The 14,510-nt window shown below is 52.3% G+C and overlaps 1 protein-coding gene across 3 annotated transcripts in view; it reads left to right on the forward strand.

Moving 5' to 3' along the window:
• Window positions 1-6,323: 6,323 nt before the first annotated feature.
• The window catches only part of RXRG (retinoid X receptor gamma), a 40,959-nt gene continuing 32,772 nt past the window's right edge, over window positions 6,324-14,510 (forward strand). For 2 of the 3 annotated variants that reach the window (XM_042976383.1, XM_042976385.1), the window contains exon 1: window positions 6,324-6,415. In XM_042976383.1, coding sequence (XP_042832317.1) covers window positions 6,349-6,415 — 67 coding nt within the window. In that variant the 5' untranslated portion in view covers window positions 6,324-6,348. The remainder of the gene's footprint in view (window positions 6,416-14,510) is intronic. The other variant, XM_042976384.1, reaches the window with a different exon arrangement.

Raw genomic sequence — 14,510 nt, forward strand, 5'->3', positions numbered from 1 at the left:
ATTTGGTCGTGAGACACAAACCCCAGACACCTCAGTGAGGTGAGTGGTGTGGCCGTTTCCCTGGAGAGGACATGAGCTTGCCCAAGGTCACACCGCTGGAGGCTGGTGGGGCTGGCGGGCCCTGGGCCTTGTGACCACTCTCCCAGGGCACTTTCCTCCAGGTGGAGCTTAAAAGGTAAGGCTTTTGGTCTCTGTTCTGTGAGGAAAAGTGGACAGGAACCTGGCTTAGCAAAAGGGGAAGAAAACAGAGTCTACCTCAAACTGCTGACCGATCATCTTGACGCTGACCTTGAACGAGGCTCTGAGAGCTTTTTAAAGGATGGTTTTGAGTACTTGGAAGAGCCCTTGCCAGTGTGTCTTCACCAAAAAGCCGATTGGGGCCAGAAAAACGCATTCCTTTCTCGGGCAGGCGCACCTATTTGCAGTTTGTACTTTTGTAAGACGTTTGCTTCAGACACCTCTGCGGAGAAAATGGACCATTATGGGATGCGTGGTGGATTCGTTTGCCTTTAATTTGAAAGTTGAAGGGGATGTTGGAACTCATCTGGCCCTGTTCCATCATTTTACAAATGATGTAAAAAGAAACAAGGGGTAAAGGGATCTGCTTAACTTGCGGGCACACGAGCGGATACATCCGCTCATAGCGGATACATGAGCGTTAATTGTGTGCCCGGCGTATTGGCATATTCTACGTGATTAACACGTGTGGAGTCAGCAATCCTCATAACAAACCCAGGTGGTCACCGAGGTGCAGGGAGGGCCAGTAACTTGCCAACATTGTGAGGCTGGGAACGACAGAACTGAGATTTGTACCCAGCAAGGCTGGCTTCTGACTTGCTGTTTTCTCTGCAGACACAGCCTCTGCAGGCCACACAACGAGTGTCGTATGAGCAAAGTGTCGTGGTACTAACAGACGGACTTTCTGGTGATATGCTGTAAGGCGTCCTTGCTATATCCTTTTCATTTCTTGTCCATGAGTTAGACAAAATACGGATACACTTCATCAGATCTTCAGAAGTCATGAAACGGGGCGGGGGTGGGGGAGGAATGACAAATACACAGGACGAAAGAAGCAGGATGCCGGAAGATCTGGGGTGATGAACGAACCCAAATGTTTTGTTTCAGGGGAATATGTGGGATGATATTGCAGGTGGGTCCCCAAACCAATCGCCCAAGAATAGGATGGGGAATGTGTACGAGAGAGAACACAACTGGGTGGATGGGTAACTTGTGAAGTTAGTTCTACGTCGGTTAACATGTAGGGTGGCCCAGAAGCTCATACGGGTATAGGCAGAGTCCTCCTGTATTCTGCACTGCCAGTGTCTACGCTGGTTCTCAACCCATGCTCTGAGTCCGGCACCCACCCGAGGGAGCCCCAGGCGCACCAGCCTTCGGTGACGGCCTTCACCTCTCTTCTTCCTTCCCGACCAACTTTTGCTCTGATCCCCATCTTGGCCCTTCTCCTCCCTCGTCATCTGGATGCTCTTCTCACCTCTGGGCCTTTACTCTTAAGTTTTTGTTCTGGGTTCTCTTAGCATTTGAACCTTGATTTTTTTCCTGTGGGGGCTTGAGTTGGCTCGAATCTCTATGTGCCATGTGGTGCCAGGGGCAAACCTCTCGTCGTGTCTCAGCCCCTCAGAGCCCAGCCCATGCCCCTGGCGGTGTGCTGATAGCCCCTCCGCTACCTTGCGGACAGACCCCGAGAGGAGAAGATCTGGATCCTATCTGAGGTATTGTATTCAAGTCTGGCCAACCCCTTCCCCTCCATGAGGGCCTCCATAAATTGAAGTGCGTTCCTAGAAAAAGAATAGGTTGTGAATAGGCTGGAATGCTTGGTGATACACAGAGGGGTTGAAAGAGGCAAGAGAGTCTAGAGAAGTCGATTATGGGCACGGGACATTTAGCTGTGAATTTGCAGAAGATGCCACTGCGAGAGACCCCATGGGCTCCTCTGCTGTGGCGTCAGGGATCACCCCTGAGCCTGTTGGCAGAAACTGCAGAGAAAAGGCAGATTTCGGCTCAATAAAAAACTTTCTTACGGTAAGAGCTGTCCAGGAATGGAATGGTATGGTAGTGAGCTCCCCGTTACCAGAGGTGTTCAAGCAGTGGCTTGTCAGGAAAGCCGTGTAACAGATCCAAACAGCAAAGGGATACTTAGGCTCTTTGATTTGTGGCTGCGTCCCTCCCGAGAGAGTCTCTGGTTCGGTGAGGACTCCGTGGTGCTTTTTTTTTTTTTTTTTTTTTTTTTCAACGTTTTTTATTTATTTTTGGGACAGAGAGAGACAGAGCATGAACGGGGGAGGGGCAGAGAGAGAGGGAGACACAGAATCGGAAACAGGCTCCAGGCTCCGAGCCATCAGCCCAGAGCCCGACGCGGGGCTCGAACTCACGGAGCGCGAGATCGTGACCTGGCTGAAGTCGGACGCTTAACCGACTGCGCCACCCAGGCGCCCCTCCGTGGTGCTTTTTGAACAGGTGGCTGGATGACAGTGGTATTTAAGGTGATTGCGTCGCTTCAGCGAATGACCGCCACGTCCAGCCAAGGCGCCCTCCCTACTTGCACATTTTCCGTGGGAAACAACTCAGGCTCCCAACTGCACCTGTCACGCTGCCCCCGCTGCAGCCCAGACAAATGTTTCCGGCCACCCCGAAGGGATGCTTTAGCTGACTTTTCCACAGCTGGGGATGCAGTCTCGCCCTTTTCCGATCTTGTGCTTTTGGAAGGGGCTCCGTTCTCTCTTGGCCCCCACCCCTCCCCCCCTCCCCGGATCAAATACCAAGTGCGCCAGACGGACGGGACAGAAGCCGGAGTGAGAAAAGGCATTTGAATAAAACCCCGTTGCTTTTTTTTTTTTTTTCTTGTGGGTGCAAGTGAAGGAGGACGCCCCTGAAGAGTTCCCCCCCCCCCCCGCCCCGGCCCCTGCCGCCTCCCTCCCCTGACCCCCTGGGGGCGGTCGCGCATCGATCTGCTTCCCGGGGATAATAGGAGGCTCCGCGGCCCGGCCCAGCCCCGAGTGAATCAAAGCAGCAACAGCAACAGGAGCCCGTGCGCGGCGGGGCGCGGCGGCGCGTTGTGCGTGGTTACTGACAGGCACCAGCTGCCGCGCTATGTGGCCGCTCGGAGCGACAGGCAGATTCCAGACTACTCCCGGAGGGCTGGCCCAGCCCGAGCTGCCGGGGCTGCGAGGAAGCGATGACCACTCCTGTTAGCCCAAGTTGAAGGCAGCCCGGCTGCGCTCGGGAGCCCCGGAGGCCGTGCTCTCCAGAAGAGGCGGGAGAGAGAGAGCGAGCGAGCGAGAGAGCGAGCGAGCGAGCGAGAGAGCGAGCGAGGAACATGAACTGAAGAGTAACCATGTATGGGAATTATTCTCACTTCATGAAGTTTCCCGCAGGCTTCGGCGGTGAGTACTGGCTTGGGCCGCCCCCCGGTGGGGGGGACCTGGCCGGACGGACCCCAGGGGATCCGGCCCTGCGGAGGAGCGCAGGGTCACGCATCAGGAGGAGGGCACGTATGTTGATGTGCATTCGTGGTGTGTTTCCCCTGTGAGTGTGTCTGGGCGTGCAGGAGGGAGGGAGGGAGAGGGGATGGTCGGAGGTGAGGATCTGTGCAGAGCAGGATGAGTGAGCCGAAGGGAGGGTGTGCGGATATTCTAAGCCACCTGCTTGAGGATCTGTCTGAGACCCAGACGGCATAGGAGCATTGTTCGAAGCCGGTGTGTTTGTGTGGGTGTGAAAAGTGCAAGAATCAAAGGGAATTACTATGATGGACCTATTATCCAACTTGTGAGAAAAGCGTGAGCCAAAAGGCTTCACCCGTCTATTAAGGGTCCCTGGGATAGTTCGTAACAAGGGCGTTATTGAACAGCAGATCTCCCTGTAATTGGATTTTTGCAAAGAAAACGTAGCACTTTAATTTGCCGCTGTGTTTTCCTTCCTCTGTGGTCTTCCCTTTTGATTTGCTACTAGCCTTGCGCCCCCTCCATGCTGCTGCCCCCAATGCCATTTCCAGGGTCTCCGCTGTGACTTGTACTCTGAGGGTGGGATCTGGGGGTGTGTGTGGGGTGGGGGGAGCTGTCCATCCGAGTTGCCAGCCAGGCAGGGCAGCTCGGTCACACTTCACAGGGGCTGCCTTCACGGGAGTCCCGAGGCTCCCTTGATTCAGTGGCAGAAACGGCCCAGCCGCCCCAGCTTTGAATAAATGGAACCACCAGCTGACCAGCTGGCCTGTCACTTGTCAGCTGGTGGCATGTAACTTGTGTTCTCGGGAGCCGAAGAGGAGCGTTTGCCCTGCGGATGCTGGCAGACAGGACAAAGCAGAAATTCTTGTTAGGTCTTGAGAACTGGAGAGTCCCTGCTCTCCCGACCCCCTGTGTGGACAGACGGGCAAGTCATCTGAGGGCTAGGGAGTAAAGCTTGCCTACATTGCTGGGCAGAACCCTCTGTGAGGCCTGGAGGGGCATTGCAAGGTGGATGGGGTCCCTGCCCGGGCGACACCCAGGCCAGGGGGCTTGCTCCTTCATTCAGGGTGTCTGGGGGTAGTTTCTGTGATCCAACCATGGTATTAGGCTCTAGGAAGACAGATGCGAAGGAGACACGGTAGGCTTATCACACAGGCACATTATAATATTTCGTGCCGTGTGCTCTTTTGGAGGCAGGAGGAAGCTGTTGCTGGGACGCACGGGGTGGGGGGCCACGGAGATGTTCCTGGAAGAGGTGATGTTTAACTTATTGGGGCCAATCTTGTGATATGACCCAGTCAGAGTGGTGGCCAAGGCTGCGGCCGGGACATCTGATCTCCAGTTTATAGTTGGGTCCTGGGTGTGAAGAGCCTTCTCAGCTCCCATCTTGGTCCCATTCACGGCCGAGAAACCCTTTTTCCTTTTCCCTCTGAATTCAGTGCTTGTCTGTGAGATTCTCGGGCGCCCCGAGGTCTGTGAGGTCATGGCTTCACGAAAGCCACTGAGACGGTGGGAGCGAATGACCGGGTGGAAGGTGGAAAGGTCTAGGGAGTGAGCTAAGAGAAAGGCTGGAGAAAGAGGGTCTATCCCCAACTTCAACAGGGGCTGCCCGCTGGAATCTTGGAATGGTAGCCTTCCTAAGGAACCTGGAGAAAGCCTCTGAGACCTCTCATTTTACAAGGTGGAAACTGAGGTCTCCAAAAGGCAGGGATCAGTCTAAGGTTATGTGGGATTGAATGGGAGACAAAAGCCCTGACTCAGACTTACACTAATACTCCTTCAATCTGATATAGTAAAAAAAAAAAAAAAGGCAGGAGAGAAAGAGAGAGAGAGAGAGAGAGAGCTGAACTTGGTTCACTTACTTGCTGTGTGATGTTACACAAGATATTGAACCTCTCTGAGCCTCAGTGCCTTCATCACTAAAATGGAGTTGATCAGCCCAGCCTCCGAGTATTGTCTGGGGAATTAAATGTGCTCACGCTTGACAAAGCAGTCATAAAGTGTTGTCTGTGTATTTGGTACTTAATAAAAATTATTATTTTCATCCCCTGCATTTTGCTCAAGGTAGTCACATACAAACTCACTTAAAGATCAAACATTCCTGTCGAATAATGAATTAGGAATGTGGGCAAATAAAATTAAAACCGCAAGGACCCACACACTTTGCGGGTTCAGATTCTCACCGTGGTGGGAGCTCATTGAGCGTAAGTAGGTTTCAGATAAAAGGAAACACAAGAGTGCAGCCGTGGAGGTTGATAGGATGCGGTAATGGGGGGCGTGGGAGGGAAGAGGGCAATCGGGTTGTGGAACCGTCTCCCTCTGATGCGACTTTTCCTCGTTCCTGAGGGAGGAGAAGAGTTATTTTGTTTAGTTCTGTTGATGTTTTCCGTTTTGTTTGCACGCGCCCCGTGGAGAGGCTGCTGAAACGCTGAGCGGAAGCTCAGCCCCCGCTCCGGGGAGGCCTGTCTGAGAACTTGCCCGTGGTGAGGGAGACCTCCCCCACCCCCCAGGAACGGGGGAAACTGAGGACTGCGGTGGCTGTCACCTGCACCCTCAACACGGAGAGCCACCCTGTACACATGCAGTGATTTGGCACACCCCCTGCCTTTTCGTGTATGAGCAAATGGGACCACAGGCGGCTCCTGCGACTTGCGTGAGGCTCTCTGGGGACCCAAAGTCACCCTTGGGAAACAGCACGAGGGTTGGCATCTGGGGCCATGCTCACCAGATGTGAGATCATCAGCCCCTCAGCGAACAAGGGACTGGTCAAGCCGGCCGAAGGGTGGCGACTACCTGGGCTGCTGTGACCTCACAGAGGTACCAGTGTCCCTGTTCCCCGCCCTGCCCTGTGATGAGGGCCAGCTGTTCAGTAAGAGATCCGTTTGCCTGGATGGGACAGTCGCTGCCTCTAAGAAGATGGCAAAACAAAGCCTGTAATTCCCCCATCCAATTGTGCGGTAATCCTCGGGGTGACAAGGAGATGGGGGGCGGGGGGGAGGCTCGCATTTCAGTTACCAAGCACGCTGGCTGTGGCTCTTACTGAGGGCCAGCTACCCTTGTAAGCTTTTGCACTCTCTGCTTGTTCAGTCCTCACGACAACCTTCTGAGCAGCCACCATGATTATCATACTCCCATTACAGACGAGGAAACTGAGGCATTGCACGGCGCAGTAAGCTTGCTGAAGGTCTTGTAGCTAGAAAATAGCCCTGCCAGGGATTTAATGTTTATTTATTTTTGAGAGCTAGAGACAGCGAGTGGGGGAAGGGAGGGGGGGCTGCTGGGGAGGGAGACCCAGAATCCGAAGCAGGCTCCAGGCTCCGAGCTGTCAGCACAGAGTCCGACGCGGGGCTCGAACTCGGGAACGGTGAGATCATGACCTGAGCCGGAGTCGGATGCTTCACCGACTGAGCCACGCAGGTGCCCCCCCTGCCAAGGGATTTGAACCCAGGTGGTCTGGCTCCAGAATCCTTGCTCTGCTGAGCTGCCCCTCACGGGCCGCGGACTCGCTCTGGGAAGTTATGGGGCACAGCACCCCCTTGCTGGGGTGAGGAGCCCAGTCCGGCCTCGGCACTGCCCAGTGGTTGCAGACACGGGCCCTGGCCGTTGAGGAATAAGAACCCGGGATAGCTCAGCAGTCACTCAGGAGCGGGGGACCTCTGGAGTATTAACAGGTGCTTCTCCTGGAGGCCGGCTGATTTGCAAGAGTCCCGCCCAGCTGGCCCTGACCCTTTGTGTAGAACACTGGCTTCTTACCCAAGAGTAGCCATAGAGGAGGGGGTTGAGTTGGGCGGATGGGTGTGCACACGCCTATGTGTATGTTTGGGGGGGGCAATAAGAGGATGTGTGTGTGTGTGTGTGTGTGGATGTGAGTGTGTGAGTGTGCGTGCACGGATGCGTGCGCCAGAACATATTTGTCCCTTCCACAAATGCGTGGGTGGTTAATTGGGACCTTACCGTGGACGTAAGTGGTTAGGGTTTGTGTAGGAAGGAGTAACTGTTTATGAGATTTAGGAAGGAACATATTTAGTGTAAACTATTTTCTGAAACATTTACAGTCTTACCAGGAGATAGAGAGCTGAATAGCAACCGGGGAAAGAAATTGTGCAAAGAGTTATCTAAATTCTCCACCTCTTCCTTCCCCTCATTATGTAGCTTCTGTATCTACGGAGAACTTTGCCACCACGACTGGGTGGCTGGGTTGCCAGAGGCTCCCAGAGGAAGCTGCTCTTTTCCCTTCTTGTCTGAAAGGAGAAGACCCACAGACCCAGGGAGGGCAGTCGCTTATTTTCTAGGGCGCCTGGCTTTGGGTGGCTCTCAGGAGACTGATCCAGGTCCTGGCTCGGTGAGCTTCAGAAACGAGTGAGAGTAATAGCTCATGTTTGTTAGGCACCTACTATGTGCCGGACCCTCCTACCCCGGGCATTACAAGCACCATCTCATTTAATATTGTCAAGCATCCCTGGAGGTAGGGCACTATTATCGCAATCCCCATTTCACGGATGGGAATGTAGAGCCTCGGGGAGGTTTAGTAAACTGCTCAAGATCAGCCGGCTGATAAGGGGCGGACCCAGGATCTAAATCCAGGCAGGTGCCAGGGCTGCTGGGGTCAAGCCCCGTGTTGCGCTTGCTGGGGGTGGGGGAGGGGTAGAGTGGAGGGAGGGTGGGGTGGAGAGATGGGAGTCCCAGATCTGCCACCAATGGGTGAATTCTATATAAGAACAACAACTACCATATTCCGATCTTACTCTTTGCCCTTGACAACTTTCTTAGGGATCACAATGTATCTCTTGGACCGTGCATAATTGCAGCAATGAATAAATGATGGGGTGGGGGCAGGGGGACCGGGCACGTGAAGAGACGAAGAAAACAAAAATCCAAAAAATGTTCCAGGTGAGGGGCGCCTGGGTGGCTCATTCGGTTAAGCATCCGACTTCGGCTCAGGTCATGATCTCGCGGTTCATGGGTTCAAGCCCCGCGTCGGGCTCTGTGCTGACAGCTCGGAGCCTGGAGCCTGCTTCGGAATCTGTGGCTCCCTCTCTCTCTCTCTCTCCTCCTCCCCTGCTTGCGCTCGTGCATGCGCGCTCTCTCTCTCAGTCTTTCAAAAATAAATAAACTTGAAAAAAAAAAAGAAAAAAGAAAGTTCCAGGTGGACCCTACTTTATTCTAACACGTGGAACCCAGTTTTACATTCTAGGGTGCGATTCAGCAAACTTGTTCTCTGAAGAGCCAGATTCTAAACCTTTGGGTCTTTGCTGCTCCTGTGGGGGGGTGTGTGGGAGAGTAGCCATAATTAAAGTCGCATAAACTAAGGCACAGGGATGTGCTGTGTCTCAGGATGTTTGCTGACCCCTAGGGGATCCTTCTGGAGAAGTGTTATTACCATTTCTGAATGTTCTCCGGTTTGCAGTGGTTGCGATCGTCAGCTCTGAACAGCCCTTCCCCCAGCCTCCCTGCCACAGAGTGGCATCCTCAGAGCTAGACAGAGAGGCCTGTGGGTCATGAGGGCGGCCCCTTAGTCACAGGTGAGGACGCTTGGGGAAGCAGGTGTGGCTTCCCCAGGAAGCTTCTTGTGGTCTTCAGACTGGGTTCCGCTGAGCCCCCTGGGGGCCACCTGGGGTGGCAGGAAAGTGGGGGGACGGGGAAGCCACAGAGAGCCCTCCCGCCCCTTGGTAAAATAACTCAGTACTACTCACCACGTAGGGTCAGTGTTAACTGTCTGCAGTGCAAGGGGTTAATAAAATAAAGCCTGGACAAGTCGTGAACACCTGGTAAAGGTCCCCTTTTCCATTTCAGAACATTTGGACACTGTAGTTCTAAAGTACGTTGCTTTTTCTTCGGGGAGGTGTGCCTGTTCTGAAAGCATCAGACGGCGCAACCACGAGGTGCTGACAAAGCAAAGTACATGAATTCTGTGCCTGTTACCGAAAGTTCTGTTTTAACAAATGGTTCTAGGGCAGGCGCTCTGAGATCTGGCAGGAAGAGAGCCCTGACGGGGGACCTCCAGCCCCTCCAGTCTTCAGGAGACCCTGGCCCCAGGCCAGTGACTCTGATGAGTCATCAGACAACCTGGCCTGCCCTGCTGCCTTTATCAGACGCTGTGACTGAGAGAGGGGAAGGGAGACAGGAAGTTTCTAGGTTCGAGATCAAGCTCAAATTCCTGATGGGGTTTCAGAATTCAGCATCTGAACTTAAAAAAAAATGGAAAAGCTTGTGATCTTTAATTCAGAAAGAGTTTAGAAGAAGTCAGAGGAGTGGCCAGGGAAGTGCTTAACACGTATGTCGGGATGTTTCTTCCGGGCTGGTTTGCCTGAGTTTCATTTCTGTGACTCAGCATCTCCTTTGTCCCTCCTTTGCTGGTCATTAGTGTCGTGGAGAAGCAGTCTCTTGGAGAGTTTGGGGCTCAAGGTACCTGTGTTTGCTCAGTCCCAGCGATGAGGGGAGCAGAGCAAAGGTTAGAGATCATCATCAAGGAGAGAATATTCTAGACTGTTCTGGGAATGCCAGTCCCTTGTTCAGTGCACACTGGCTGAGTATCTGGCTTGTGCAAGGGTTTGCCGGACGAGGAGAGCTAGAATTCATCTCCTGTCCTGAAGGAACGATAAACTAGTTACAAGCTCTGAAGTCTGCATACGTTTGGAGATGAATTATTTCTAGACATGTTTCTTGGGACTGGGGTTCAGTGGATGGGTCCAAGGAATCTAGGTATTTAGAACCTGAGAACAAATGATGCTATGATAACATTGATATGAACGACCACATTGCACCAGGGATGTTATTCACTATATTTTAAGATGACTGCAGTCTTTTAAAAGAATTTTTTTAATGTTTATTTATTTTTGAGAGAGAGAGAGAGAGATGTTTATTTATTTTTGAGCAAGCGAGAGAGGGAGAGAGCATGAGTGGGGGAGAGGCAGAGAGAGAGGGAGACACAGAATCCGAAGCAGGCTCCGGGCTCTGAGCTGTCAGCACAGAGCCTGACGCGGGGCTTAAACCCACAAACTGTGAGATCATGACCTGAGCTGAAGTCGGATCTTAACCGACTGAGCCACCCAGGTGCCCTAAGAAGACTGCCGTCTTTAGAAGTCCATCCATATTTAGAGATCAGGGAGAGCATATCTGAAAAAGAAGTCCAGAGAGACAGAAACAGGGATTGGGTTCGAGAGCTGGAGGTGGAGTAAATTGATGTTCAAGCATTCTAGGAACAAGGGGTGAGGAGGGAGCGCCCTCAGCAAATGCCTGAACCACTCATGGCAGTGTCCTGGTGGACCAGGGTGGTGCGCTGTGAACCAGTATATGGGACTGGTTTAAAGGGACAGGCCGTGTTCCTTGTTAGCGGAGCCCCTGCTCCAGGATCCCCAGGTCCCTCTTAGGAGTTAGAGACAGCATGATCTCCACCTGCACCATCAAGGTTCATAACTTGGTCCTGAGTGGGAAAGGTGGGATGCAAGCAAAATGCCATTAATTACATGCAGAAAAGTTGGCAGAAATTGTGCTAGACCAAACTCACATTCTAGGTCTTTAGTGATTCACAACACGCGCTTGTAAAGGTCACTTTATCATTCTGAACGTGTTTTTCTAAATCTGTAGAATGGGGATGATTTCTGCCTTACCGACTACTCTGAGTCTGTTTGAAGCTTACATGAAATAAGCAGTGGGCCCCAGGAGGGACCACTCTGTCCGCAGCGCCTCGCCTGGGGTCTGGCACATAGTAGGCACTCAACGAATATATTTTTGACTGCCCGAGCCAGTAACTGACGTGGAAATAAGTAGTGCACAGTTAACGAGTGCAAGATGGCACCTGGTACAGGGAATGACCTTGAACCTGGCAGTCAGAAGACCCAGTGTTTCGGCCTTGAGCGAGTTGGGCAACCTCTCAGGGATCATTGTCTCTTCTCTCCAAAATGCGGTGGTTCTTTGAGTCCTGAAAGTCTGGTTTCTGAGCCCAAACAATATTGCCTTATTAATTTATGACCCAATTAATTTGGAAAGGTGATTAAATTGGTCCTGGTATGAGCTAGTTTCTATTTGCTCATTCACACACACACACACACACACACACACACACACACAAAAAGTAAATAAATAAAAAACAAAGAAGGGTTTGTGGGGCAAATAAAATGGTAGCAATGTTGCCCCATTTAAGTTACATCTGTTTTCAAGCGATTTAAAAAGCCTAAAGGAGCGTCATTAGCATATTAACGGGGTGTTAATTACAAAAGTCTTTTAAAGCAGATTTTATAAAATCTCCACTTCATAACCATTAGCTTGTGGGACTCGAAATACAAACTCTTCCCGTGTGTTACTTGGAAGTAAGAAAATTGTAATTTAAAAGTAATCTGCCAACTTGTCACGAACGGAGACTGATTTTTTTCTCTCAATTGATCAAAATGAGTAAGGTTTTGCTATAATTATATATAATGCTGGTAATAATGAGGCTGATGATCGGTCGTTGCCTGCTTTTCACTACCTCCATCTCTGCGGATTTTAGGGGAGGTGGGGCAGAAGGGGGGGCGGGGGGGGGGCGCGGGAAGGGAGCGGAGGGGAGGGAGAGGGAGGAAGGGATATCACAGGGCCCTCCCCCTCCCCCAAGCACCAGAGGAAGCAACCCCTTTCTCCCCCTCCCCCCCCAACAGCCAGGAGCCCCCCTTCAGGGACAGCAGGAAGCGTGAGGAGCTGTCCTGGGAGGCTCTGAAAGATGGGAGGGCGGAGGGCAGGCGAGGGATCAGCCCCTGGTGTTTGGGTCCTCACATTGCGGGCAGGGCACTGAGCCCCTTCTCACACACACTCTCCGCTTCTATCACGTTCCCTTGTTTTCCCCCGTTGAGAAACCCAGAAAATGCTTCGGTAGCAGAGAAGGCTTCTCCTCCAAAGATGTGCCTTCTGCTTCTGCTCCTCATTCCCTAGGACTTCAGTGTCTCCCACCTTGGGGTTGGCACCTGCTAAAATGTAGAGCTCTGTGCCTGTAAAACACCTTTCTGCCCAGTGTCAGGGTGGCTGTGAAGGGCTGAGGTTTACGTGCAGGTGCTTTTGAACACGCTGATCACGACTCAAATGTCAGAAATGTGTACCAGCTCGGTGGCATTGAGCACCCCTTCTGCCGAAGAGGGGAGGGGAAAAGGTCAGGCTGAGCTGGGACCCTGCTGAAGGGAGCCCTGGCCAGCTTGGAGCCATGAGGGGCCGGAGTCAGGATGGCGAGTATCTTAGTCAGAATGTGCCAGTGTCAGGGGGCTCCTGGCTGGCTCGATTGGTGGAGCACGTGACTCTTGATCCCGGGGTTGTGAGTTCGAGCCTCACGTTGGGTGTTGAGGTTACTTAAAAAAAATAAAATCTTTAATTAAAAAAAAAAAAAGTGCCAGGATCAAAGTCAAAATCTAGAGTGAGGCCTCAAGTCGGGGTGGGGAGGGCGGGGAGAGCTGTCTGTACAGCTGGTCGGGGGACTTGCGGAGCAGGGGACACGTGGTGGGGCTGCGGATCCCCTGCTTTCCCTTCTCCGTTCATCCGTTCAGGTGCCACTTGTCTAACTTCCTAGTCCCATTCCCTCGGGCGCTGTATTTAATCTCTCTGTCTCCTAGCTTTTGCCTTTGTCCGGTAGGAAGAAGCATCCCAACCTTAACAGGGCTTGTAGGTATGCAATGCGTCCATATACGTAACGTGTTGAGAATCATGTCTGGCTTGTGGCACGTGCTCAATGAATATGATCTGTTGTTGTTGTTTGTCTGTTAGTCATCGAAGGAGGTGTGATTAAAGTGTCAGTTAAAGTGGCCTCGGTAGCAGGCCTCTGCCCACCTCGTTCAGCAGCCTGCCTGTGTGTTAGGAGCCAAGAGGGGAAAGGATGTGTGCGTAAGTTTCCCTTAGACTGGGAAGAATGAGCCGGCTGTCTGACCGGTCTGCGATCCTGGGGCTCGTGCACCGTGTCCCTCCGCTAGAGACAAGGTGCCGGGCTTGGGTGTGCGTGGTCGCTTGCGACCCAGTGGGAGGGAGTTACACGGGCCTGGGCCCTGCCATGCTCCTTTGATTTCAGATGTAGAGTCCTGACTCTCAGAAATAGCACACCTTCACCTCCGTCCCCTTCCCTGTGGGTGTGTATTAACCAGTGCCAGCGATTCATTACAACTTTTCATTCCATCCGGCAGAGGCTTGTTAGTGGGCCGGCAGCAAAGGGGTGGAAACACCAAGCCATTCGCTACCTTGTCTGGCCAATCAGAAAGACGCATGCTTGACATTTTCCTTTCATTGGCTGAGGATGAGTTGCTAAGCAACTTCCTCACCTTGCTAAGAATTCCATCCTTCTGAGTCCCAGGGACTTCTCTTTCTCAAAGGCCCCCCTGTTCCCCCCAACACACACGTGCAATTCCTTACTCAGAGATTTTACTTTTGGTAAACACCAGGGACGTAGATTTCTTATGCAAGTAATTTCTTTTTTTAATTTTATGTATTTATTTTGAGAGAGAGAGAGAGAGCGGGAGGGGGGGAGAGTTGGAGAAGGAGGAGAGAGAGAATCCCAAGTGGGCTCTGTGCTGTCAGCACAGAACCCTACACAGGGCTCGATCTCAGGAATCGTGAGAGCATAACCTGAGCCAAAATCAAGAGTCAGTCGCTTAGCCAACTGAGCCATCCAGGTGCCCCTATGCAAGGAATTTCTATTGATGGACTCTATATAGTTCTACTCACTAACAAAAAATTATCCCAACGCCAATCCCATCCCGTTGTCTAGTATGTTTTGAGCGTCTGCTGTGTTCCAGGCACAGTGCTGGGCACCACAATGGCAGTCGTTAGCAGCAAGGGATAGAAATGAAAAGTGTGTAACATCCAGTAGGGCAGCAGACAGTCAGATTGGAGGTCGTGTGGAGGACCTGTTTGTGCCAGGCTCGATTACGGGGTGATCTGGGGGATGCTGGGGGAAGGGTGGAGTGGCCGGGGGGACAGGGGTGCTCCGGGCTCAGAGCAGTGGCTATTTACTAGCCAATTCAGAAAATTCGATATTGTAAACAACTGGTATGTCTTTACCAGCGTATGGCAAGGACCATCCTTAATAGAGCATTAACTGTTGGC

The sequence above is a fragment of the Panthera tigris genome, chromosome F3, assembly GCF_018350195.1.
Source record: "Panthera tigris isolate Pti1 chromosome F3, P.tigris_Pti1_mat1.1, whole genome shotgun sequence".
NCBI classification, from domain to species: Eukaryota; Metazoa; Chordata; class Mammalia; order Carnivora; family Felidae; genus Panthera; species Panthera tigris.